The sequence below is a fragment of the Mus caroli genome, chromosome 14 (genome assembly GCF_900094665.2).
Source record: "Mus caroli chromosome 14, CAROLI_EIJ_v1.1, whole genome shotgun sequence".
Lineage (NCBI taxonomy): Eukaryota > Metazoa > Chordata > Mammalia > Rodentia > Muridae > Mus > Mus caroli.
The window spans coordinates 50998980-51010525 of NC_034583.1; the positions used below are offsets into that span (position 1 = coordinate 50998980).

The 11546-nt window shown below is 43.8% G+C and overlaps 1 protein-coding gene across 5 annotated transcripts in view; it reads right to left on the reverse strand.

Annotated features, from left to right (window-relative positions):
• The window catches only part of Atp8a2 (ATPase phospholipid transporting 8A2), a 527640-nt gene that overhangs the window by 127164 nt on the left and 388930 nt on the right, over positions 1–11546 (reverse strand). For all 5 annotated transcript variants that reach the window (XM_021182071.2, XM_021182073.2, XM_029469107.1 and 2 more), the window contains one exon: positions 11219–11297. In XM_021182071.2, coding sequence (XP_021037730.1) covers positions 11219–11297 — 79 coding nt within the window. The remainder of the gene's footprint in view (positions 1–11218; positions 11298–11546) is intronic.

Here is an 11546-nt window from a genome sequence, read left to right on the forward strand (position 1 = left end):
GAGTTAAAAGTTGGAGGCAACGAAACACTGCAAACAGCTGGGACAGCAAGCTTCGTGTAGTAAAATGATTAAAACAGCTGAGTTTATTTCTTTTATCTCTATACATATTATCACAATATAAAATGAACAAATCATGATCATAGAACCCGCAAAATACAACCTTTAGAATAAATGAGAGAGGCCCATCTCTCCTGTTCAGATTTAGGACCTCAGGAAAAGTCAACAGAGGCATAGTGACAACCTGAGGACTGATTGGACTTGAACAACACTAGAGACTTTTACAATTCAGATTACACCATCAGCAAAGTGGGAAAGAACAAAAGAATGAAGAGAAGCCTGTGTCTAGGACATGGGAAGAATCCAACAATATAAAATTTCTCAATATAAAGATGGACAAAGGACCTTAGCAGACATAGTTAGCAGAGAAGATGTACAAATGCATAACAGGAATTCAGAGAAGCCCAACAGGATTGGGAATAAGGAAATCATCTGCGAGCCACTTGAAGGATCAGTTCACACCCACTCAGTGAGAGGGCGTAGACCTGTAACCACTCACACACACACCCGGAAGCCGAATGAGCTGTGCAGACATTTCGGGAAACTATTGGCACATTCTAAAAAAAAAAAAAAAGATTGTGCACATCTATTACATGACCCAGCATTTCCCAAGAAAAATGAAAATGTGAGCGAAACACAAAAAGCTCATACAGGGATGCTCATAGCAGCATCATTCACAAGTGCTGATGAAGCCTAAAACAATGAGCAGCATTATATGTTGTCCACAGTAGCCTATTCATAACGCAGAGGTCCATCAGCTGCTGAACGAACAAATAAATGTCCATCACTCAGGGAGTGGTGCATCAATACAATAGAGTATTATTCAGAAATAACAAGGGATGAAGTACAGGGACATGCCACAACATGGATGAACTTAGGAGAAGTGAAAAAAGTTAGGCTCAGAAAGCTTTATATTGTATGCTTCTGTTTATATAAAATGCCCAGAGTAGGCAGATCTACACAGACATGGTGCAAAACAGTAGTTTCAGGAGCCGAGAGGCATAAGGGGGGGGGGGCGGGCGATGAGGTGAGTGACAGCTTTTGGGGGCGATGAAACATTTGAAAGTTAATGACAATGTGGTGTTTGTGTAGCCAGACTTGAACCTTGAAATGGGTGAATGCAGTGTAAATATAGAGATACAATTATATAACGATGAAGCTGCTATGAAGGTTTGGTCCCTTAGTCACACTGGCCACATATCACATGCTCAGTGACTGTGTGTGGCTAGTGGCTGGTGTACTGGGCAGCACACACACACACACACACACACACACACACACACACACACCATCTCTACCTGAAGTCCAACTGACAGTACAGGGCCAGAATGGTCGTGTCAGAGGTGCCGAGAAGTGACAGAAACTGGTAAATAGTCCCAGGGAAGGCTTCCTTGCTAGCAAGAACATGTGTTGTGGGAACAGACCTCGGGCTCACACTGTGGCTTAATCCTCCAGTTCAGTCTTAGTTCTTAACCCCTGTATGGTGAGACCCCAACAGTAGTATGAAGCCACCTGGGCTGATACCCTCTACCTGCAGCATTGGCTATAAGGATCCTTGGTACTGGATGGGGGGGTTTAGCACTTCACTACACAGGATCACTGACTTGGGATGGAGAAGAGCAGCCTGGTCCTTTGGCACAGGAAGACCGGCTAGGGGAAGAACATGTGAGGACCTGCAGCAGGGTTTTCAGTTCACAACAGGAATGGCTAACATGAAGCACGCCTGCATACAAGAGAAGAGATTTGGAATATGAGCAAGAGAAGGAATAAGCTGAGTGGGAGAATCCTGGTCATGAGAGTCAGGAGACTCTGGTGTGCCTGGCTCTCTTACTCCAGTTCTAGTCAGAGGATCTGCTTTAGATTTGAGGCTAGGTCCTACAAGTCTCAATTCTGAGGTTTCAATGGGGGTTTCACGTCTGAGATGGAGGCTAAAGACGATGTGGCAACAATGACTGAAATGACCCCTAAAGTCTCCCTTTCGGTAGGAAGTCTAAGATGCTCTTAGCTGCTAAGTCAGCCCCATGCATTTGGTGGCAGGGATGAGCGTCTCAGCTCCTCATCTTCTACCAGGTCCAGGATGGATTTTTCCAGTCTAGCCATCCTGTGTATTCACAAGCAAAGAGCAGATGAGATGAGCAGTGTTCTCGAGCTTGGATATTCCATCCACACTAAGCCCTGGGGAATCTACAAAGTCTCCGGCTAGGTGGGAGAGTTAGAGTAGAAGACTAAGCAGAGGATCAAAGCTTGCAGTGATTTGTTGGTCTAGCAGCCTTTGTTGTCAGCACAATCCCACATGCTGATGTACACTACCACATCTGGCCTGACAACTGTTTTGCTTCTTTCATCTATGGTGCTGGTGACAGAACTCAGGGCCTCACACATATTAGGCAAGTGTTCCCCACTGAGTTATACCTGCAGTCATTGTCACTTTGGTTTTGAGAGAGGGTATACTGCTGCAGTTTCGCTGGCATCAAGCTTATGACACCTCTTGTCTCGAACTAATCAGTGTCCAAATCACACTCAACCTTGAATCTCCTTCAGTATCAGTATGTCCAACATAGGCTGATTTACGGACTAAAAGAGATGTAAAAGATGCAAAGTATCTTTCTAGTACATAGGTCTTAGAATGCCTTCCACATTTTTATGCATACATATAAAATAAACAGGAAGAAATGATCTGAGAGGAAGAAGAACTGACCTGAGAGATAGGGAGAGCTGATCTGAGAAAAGAGGAAGGGAGGACTAACCTCAGAGAGGTTGGAAGCCTAACCAGAGGGTTAGGGGAGGACTCACCAGAGAGAGCGGAGGAGGATTGACTGAGAAAGGAGGGAGGACTGACCAGAGAGAAAGGAAGGGACTGACCATAGACCATAGAGGAGGAAAGACTGCCCTGAGAGATAGAGGAGTACTGACCAGAGGAAAAAGACTGACCTGAAGAGAAGGGAGGATGAATCTAAGAAAAAGAGAGCACTTCATTGTCTTTTCCTAAAGCCGACTGGATGATTTCCATGGGATGAACTTAATAAGTCAAATTCCTATGTGTTTGGGTTGATACTGTTGAGTCACATTTAGAATGATCTGTAGCTGTACATGACAGACCCACTGCCATGATGGTGCTCAGGCCATGCACAAGGGAGGGGAGCTGTCCTGGAGAGCAGGCCACTCGCTGAGACATGGATAGTCTGAGGTGTCCAGAGATGCCGAACCCAAGCATCTTGGGAACCCACTGTTCCAGACACACATCATTTGCATCTCTACATTGGATCCAGGGAACCAACATAATGTAGGCTTAGACAGATGAGTCCTGGAGGCACAGTCACCACAGCAGACTTTTGTGGACAACTGGGACAAAGTCACACAGCCTCCATATTTAGCAGTAATGGTCCCCAAAATGTTGTATGCAAAATTTCTTTGAAAATAGTTGTGGGAAAAGCCACAATTTATAAGAAAAGTATGTCTCATTTTCTGAACAGACAGAACGCTTTCAGGGAACGTCTTTTGAATACTCCAAAGGGTAAGGCTGATGGTATTTCACAAAGATGCAGTTGCAATTAAATGTTCATTTAAAACACCACATCATTACCCAGCCAAACCACAGCGGATATTCAGGAGTGGCTCTGACAAATGGCAACATGTCGCAGCATGGTGCTGTATGGCTAAAGAAGATATGATGTTGTAATCGGGAAACCAGATGTGAGATGTATATGTGTATTTCTGATGGAGCAAGAACCCAGGGACAGCTGGAGTGACAGCCACCAGGCATCTTGTCCTGCAGAAGGCATTAGGGGTGAATCAGGAACACTGGCCTCTTCTCTTGCCATAAGAACATTTGCCAAGAAAATTTGGTTGAAACCGATGCCAAGTCCCTGCTGCCTTCTCTTCCCTCTGCTTGGAAACTTCCAACAGAACAATTCCAGAGCAGAGCAGAGCAGAGCAGACTCCAGACGCTCAGCCTGGCCACCAGCCCCTGTGTAAGCCTCTTAGCCTCTTCGGATTCCAGAGGCTCAGAGGGGCTACAGACAGCTCGATACTCCCAGGATTATATCCAGAGCAGAGATACTGTCCAGGATCCAGATAACTGGATTTACAAATAAACTTTCAGAACCGAACCTATGGACATGGCTCCATGATCGTTGTTGCCAGCACCATTATGTCTGCTTCCAACTACATAGTCCTAAAGAGAACATTTATTTTCTTCCTTTTCTTTGTAAGGAGTGGTACGAAATGTTGGAAGTACTCTCTAAAAAGAAGGGTTTATACAAGTGTTAGCGATTATAATTACATTCACGGCGGTGCTGGATTCAGTTCCTGGTTACATAAGCCTTTGGGTTTTCTTCTTGTTTCTGCCATTTCAGCTGGATGAAGTTAAGGACACAGAGCTCAAATTTCAATATCTTTTTCCCCCGTGTGTTTACTAAAAATAGACTTAAAAGGGAAGTAAAAATGAGAGACAGCAAACTTGATGGTGACACCAAATATCAGTATATCTTATCTCTGGGTGGACAGGTGATGGACATTCCTCGGCCTCTGGTACCTGGATGGAGCCCCAATGAAATCCTGCCAATCAGTTATGAACAGAAGTGAGAGATCCCTTCAGGAACAAACAACCCTTGTGATCTTCCCCTGCTAGTGTGGAAGGTGAGGGCAGTGCTGTGTACTCAGCGGAGGCTGTGGTATGGTTCCTGACTCCTGTTGGCACCCAGTGCAATACAGCATACAGACATACGAATCACTGCCCTGGAGGAAGGTTCTCACACTTGGAGACCCCCATGTGGGAGAGCAAAGTATCTGGCCTAAACCCACTTCCTTAGTTTATGTTGGCAGTCCTCTCTAAGCACAGGATAGTTCTGGAAAGCTGTTCTTCTGTTAAAGAAACCCACAGGTAGCTATACCATCAAATAGCAGATGAGGTCAGCTTGGATGATATCCTCTATTACCTAGGAAAGACTTGTGCTCAGGACGAATAGGTGGAGGGACTTATGTGTGGGCCTCACACAGATGAAAGCACATGGCTGTCACCTATATTCTGAGATGATCTTAGCTGACTGTTCCTCTCCTTCCTCATTTTTTTTTTTTTATAAACAGTCTCCAAAAGAGCATGTGCTATTTCGAGTATCTGCAATAGACTCAACAACAACAACTACAACAACAAACCTAACCAGCACAAATATTTTAAAAGAGACTTTCTCTTCTGGGAAATATATTTCCTTTTCCCCATTTCTTCCCTCATAAATGTCATCAAGGAAAATCTGAAAAAAAATTCAAGTAAAATTAATTTTATGTTCTTTTGCCAATAACCACATTCCATTTCAAGGAGGGCTGTTCAACTGCTTGCTAGAAATGCCAGGGGAAGTCTGGGAGCAGCCAACAAGGCCCTGGTGCCGGCCATGATCTTATCCTACAGTAATTTTCAGATCAAAGGGCGGGGACTTTAGGTAAATCAAGTTGGGAGATTGATGGCGGGACAGTTGAGAGAAATCTGACTAACTGATTTGTTTGAGAGGAAAACTTTATTTTGAAACTTGGAATGAATCATCAGAAACTTCACCAACAAGACTGGCTGCTTTGAAATTCTATCCAAAACCATGCAAAAATAAGCAAGGGGGAAAATCCTTGGAAACACTATAGAAAATGAGTGACCTGCCCACACCTTCTCAAGACTATTTCCTTCCCAGATCGGGTTGCCTTGGCAAAAATGAACAGGGCTGATAAGTGGTAGCTAGCATATGAACATGCAAAGCCACCCTAGAGACTTTAGTCCTCGTCAAGAAAAGATTCTTCAGGACTATGAGTAGGACTGAGGCTGAGAAATGAAATGACTTCTGGAAATAGTCAAAGAAGGAGGGTCCAAAGGTCCCTGTGCTAGAAGGGGTGTTTAGCTTTGGAAAGCACCCTGGCTCATTTCCATTGCTGCTATGCTCCTGTGCTCTTGGGGACACAGTGGTTGCATCTTTCTTAGTTATTTTTTTTAAGATTTGTTATTATTACCATTTTTACTACTACTACAACTATTATTTAATCATGTATATATGTGGATATCTGTATGGCTTTGTATATGGGAGTGCAGGTGCCCAGGGAAGTCAGTATATCAGATGCCCTAAAGCTGGAGTTACAGGTGAAGGAAGGAAGGAAGGAAGGAAGAAAGGAAGGAAAGAAGGAAAGGAGGGAGGGAAGGGGGATGGAGGGAAGGAAGGAGGGAAGGAAGGAAGGAAGGAGAGGGAGGAAGGAAAGAAGGAAAGGGAGGAAAAACATTCACTTGTATTTAAAACATTTTATTACTTTCTGGATTTTTACCACAGACATACTACCAAATAAAATCAAGTATACAGACAGACGTGCAAAGAGACACATTTCTATTGAAGGGCTTGGGGTAGGACAGATATGCGATAAGATTTTGCTTATGGCCAAGTTAAGACTGTATTATAGAGAAACAGAATTTGGCAAGAACATGAATTGCTAGTGTACTGTGTGTGTGTGTGTGTGTGTGTGTGTGTGTGTGAGAGAGAGAGAGAGAGAGAGAGAGAGAGAGAGAGAGAGAGAGAGAGAGAGTCTGTCTGTCTGTCTGTTCAAGCCTAAGTATGCCCCCATTTAAAGGTAGTAATAATCCACATGCCATGGATTCTTGAGCTTGGTGTTCAATTACGTTCTATTTACTCACAATTGTTATGTTCTACCATGTACTAGAATTTTCCATGTTTGAATCTTAACTCCCCTAGCTAGAGTATGACTTCAAATGGTAAGACCTTCAGTCTACATTGTACATTTACCTTTCTTTTGTAAAATTACATCTAGTAGATATTTTGTGCATATGTGGAATGTGTACCACAGCATGTAGAGGTCAAAGGGAAAATGGTGGGAGTAAGTTTTCTCCTCCTGCCATGTGGGCTCCTGGAACTGAACTCAGGTCATCAGGCTTGGAGCTGTCACCTTTTTCTGCTGGGGCATCTTGCGGGCCCCTACTTTTTCTTCCACCTGTGAAAGCTAGCATAGTTCCTGAGTCATGAAACCATGAATGTATATGGTCCTCTTCCTGCATCCAACTAAGTAGGAAACTTTACAAATGAGTTCAAGAACAGTCATTCAAGTTGTTAGAGAAATCAGATCAAGAGGAACAATAATGTTTCTATGCCAACATACCTAATATCTGTCATTTATTTCCCTCCAACACTTGACTTATATAGGCTGTTCACATCACCGCTAACAGAAAACTTTTGTGCTAAAAATTCACCAAATGACACTGATGATGAGGATGGCGTGATAACAAATGGTAACCTCCATGTCCTGTTATTTGTCTGCTAGGCAAAGAGTGGGACTGAGAGGAAGAGATAAAAACTAACTGTTGCCGGGCGGTTGTGGCCCTTTAATCCCAGCACTTGGGAGGCAGAGATGGGTGGATTTCTGAGTTTGAGGCCAGCCTGGTCTATCGAGTAAGTTTCAGGACAGCCAGGACTATACAGAGAAACCCTGTCTTGAAAAACCAAAAACCAAACAAAAACAAACTAAAACAAAAACAAAACAAAAAACCCCAAAAACCTAACTGTAAATTCACTTGGTGACATCTGCTAAAAGTGTATACATGCCAACTTTTATGCATGGGCTAAACTTGGGGAGTGAATGGTTTAAATGCTGGAATCTAGGCAAGCTGTAGCAATGCCACCACCACCTGTCCTCCAAAGCTCAAGCACGAGAGAGCCACCCTGTAGTATCTGACTGACAATCTGGAACTGGGCAAGCCAACTCTTCTATGGCTGCCTCTGCATGAGCACAAGTCTGACTTGCAAACACAAGCTACCAAGTGCTTTTCCCCATCACTAGTCTACCCTGCAATGAGGATGGCTGCTCTTGCCACTCACATGCCATCGCTCCAGAAACAAAATCATAGCCCATGCTCTTCTCTTTAACTCTTTTTTTCTTTTTTTTTTCGAGACAGGGTTTCTCTGTGTAGCCCTGACTCTCCTAGAACTCACTCTGTAGACCAGGCTGGCCTTGAACTCAGAAATCCGCCTGTCTCTGCTTCCCAATTGCTGGGATTAAAGGGGTGTGTCACCACTGCCTGGCCTCTCTTTAACTCTTACTTAAAGAACCATCAAAAAGCTGAATCTACTGAGAGTCAAAACAAAACAAAACAAAACAAAAACCAAAAAAACCCAAAAACCCCCAAAACTCAAAAAACAAAACAAACAACTGTTCTCTCTCTCTCTCTCCCCCTCTCCCTTGGTGTGGAGGGAGTTGAATCTAGAAGCAGACAATTTAATTTTCTAACCTACATATTTAAATACCTCAAAAAGAAAAGGATCTTTGATGTGTATGAAAGAAAAGCACACAGAACATAAACAACTGTCCAGACATCTTCTGACAACATGGAAAAGACCCAGTGTGCAGAGTTCCTGTGTGGAATATGAAGTACAGACAGGAACAAGGGAGTTTGCCAGCCTTATAGTCTTAGGTCCATTGCAAAATCCAGGGCCTTGCCTACCCAACATTAGCAATTAATGTTACTTAAGGAGATTATGACTGTTGGAGAGAAATGGCATTTTAAGGGTATGTGTGATGGTTTGTATATGCTTGGCTCAGGGAGTGACACTATAAGGAGGTGTGGCCTTGTGGAGTAGGTGTGTCACTGTGAGTGTGGGCTTAAATACCCTTGTCCTATCTGCCTGGAAGCCAGTCTTCCCCTGTTTGCCTTCAGAACAAGATGTAGAATTCTCAGCAACTCCAGCACCAGGCCTTTCTGGACACTGCCATTCTCCCATTTTGATGATAATGGACTGAACCTTTGAACCTGTAAGCCAGCCCCAATTAAATGTTGTCCTTATAAGAGTTGCCTTGGTCATGGCATCTGTTCAACAGCAGTAAAACCCTAACTAATACAGAAGTTGGTACTAGGGACTAGGGTCTTGTTGTGATAGGCCCAGCCTTGCTTTTATTTGGAAGAGGATTTGGAAAGCAGTGGAATGCTTTAAATGGGGCTTACAGGGCTATCCAAGTAGGAATATGGAAGGCTTTGTTGCTGAGAGTGATATGAACTGTGCAGACCTGGCCCAAGAGGTTTCAATGGAGAATTTCAGTATGTAGGGGAGAGACTGTTTTTGTGACATTTTTGTGAAGAATGTGGCTGCTTTTTGCCATTGTCTGAAGAGTCTGCCTAAGGCTAAGGTAAAGAGATTTAGATTCATTGCTTTGAAAAAGGAAGTCTCAAAACAGCCAGCCTGGTATAAATTTTGTTGTGTAGTTACTAAAGTTCACTCTTATGAAGAGCATTTTAATGAAAAGGAGCAAGCTGAGAAAGGAAAAATACAAAATACAGGGTATAGTTTCTCCCATAGCCAGGATCAGTGGGTCCAGGAATCAAGGGATAGAAAAGGGATACAAAAGTTCCATCTACTACCACTTCTAGTGACCCAGTGGGAAAGGTTTTGCTTCCTTGTCCCCATAACCCTAAGTTCTGATGGCCTAGAAGTTTTGGTTACAGAGGGTGGAGTGCTTCTGCCAGGAGCCACAGCAAACATTCCATTGAACTGGAAACTCAGACTTCTCCCTGGTCATTCTGGGCTTCTAATGCCCTTAAACCAACAGGCTAAGAAATAACAGTGTAAGGAGGGGAGATACACCCAGATTATCATGGGGGAAATTGGATTGCCTCTTCACAATGGAGGTAAGCAGGATTATGTCTGGAGTGCAGGAGGTCCTTTAGGATGTATCTTAGTACCACCACGTCCTGTGAATAAAGTCAATGGGAAACTACAACAGCCTAATCCAAGCAGGATGACAAAGTGCACAGACCCATCAGGAATGAAAGTATGGGTCACTCCTCCAGAAAAAGAGTCAATCAAAACCTAGAGTGCTACAGAGGGCAGAGCTGCAGAAGTGACACAAGCCCTTTGGAAGAGCCCAAAAGATCATGTATGGATCCTACACATTAGAATGAGAATGGTGAAGCTGAAATTGACTTGGAGACCCCCAAGATGTCAAAGATGCCAGAGCCATGGGATACCTGCTGAGGAAAGCTGCTAACAAGGAGTGGAAACAGCCCAGGAGAAAGAAGCTTGTTGCAATCAACAGAGATGTAAAAAGGAGTGGAGATCTGAAGACCACTTTGACATCAGTTATAGAGATGCAGAGTTTGGAGTTTGTCCAGCTGGTTTCCTGTCTTGCTTTGGGGATTACAGTTAAGTGATAGGATGAATCTCAGAAGAGACTTTGAACTTTAGACTTTTAACACTGTTGAGACTGCTATAGACTATAAGGACTTTGGAAATTGGACTAGCTGTATTTTTCATTATGCTATGTTTAGGTATGGACCCCATAGATTCATGTGTTTGAATAATCCTATGGGAGAGACAGAGTGTAATATGATGGTTTATATATTCTTTGTCCAGGGAATGTGTGACCTCTTGGAGTAGGTGTATCACTGTGGGTGTGGTCTTTAACACCCTTGTCCTAGCTGCCTGGAAGCCAGTCTTCTCCTGTCTGCCTATAGATGAAGATATATAACTCTCAGCTCCTCCTGCACCATGCCTGCCTGGATGCTGCCATGTTCCCACCTTGATGATAATGGACTGAACCTCTGAACCTGTAAGCCAGCCCCAATGAAATGTTGTCCTTATAAGAGTTGCCTTGGTCATGGTGTCTGTTCACAGCAGTAAAACCCTAACTAAGACAGTATGTTTTCATTAAGAAGTGTGAACTAACACAGGCTGTCCTTGTGCAGAGGGACTCAGGCTAACCTGGAGAATCAGCTGTGACTTTAAAGGTGTGTGTCAAGGAAAATGCCCTCAGCAAACATGGGATGGCATTAGATTTACAATACCCAAGTGACTGTGCACACTGATACTAGAGACTTGAAGCAAAGGCTTAATTAAGTAACAAAGGATTTTAAACTCATGGGCAAGAGGCATAAATGTTCCCTCAAGGTCAAAGACTCAGTTATCACAAACTGAGCATGGAGGTCCTAGTATTTAGATAGTAATTTCAAAGAAAAGGCAGAACTGACAGGACTTGCATGCTATAGACTGGAAACAAGCTTTTGCTGCAGGGCAGGTTCTGTGTTCCCAGTCTTTAATCTCATGTGTGCTGGCAACTGGGGAGAACTGTGCATACATTGACCTCACAGGAGGATAGCCTACTTGCTGGTGGTTGAAATCATGAAGGCATTACCTACCATGCTCCAGCGCTTTCATTGGAACCCAGAAGAGGATGAGGGAATGAACCAAGGCATTGATGCAGTGACCCCAGAAAACCTGCAGGAAGATAAACCAGGAGTCAGAGTGTGGGGGCTCAGGGTCTCTGTGTGTAACTTACAATAGGCAAGCCATTGTGAAGGCTCCTAGTGTGGACTGGGGGCTTCTGCAAGGGGCATTGTTAGTCTCAATTTAAAACAAACAAACACAGAGAGAGGGGGAGCAAGTGAGAGAAGGAGGGAGGAGGGAGGGAGGAAGAGAGAGAGAGAGAGAGAGAGAGAGAGAGAGAGAGAGAGAGGGAGGGAGGGA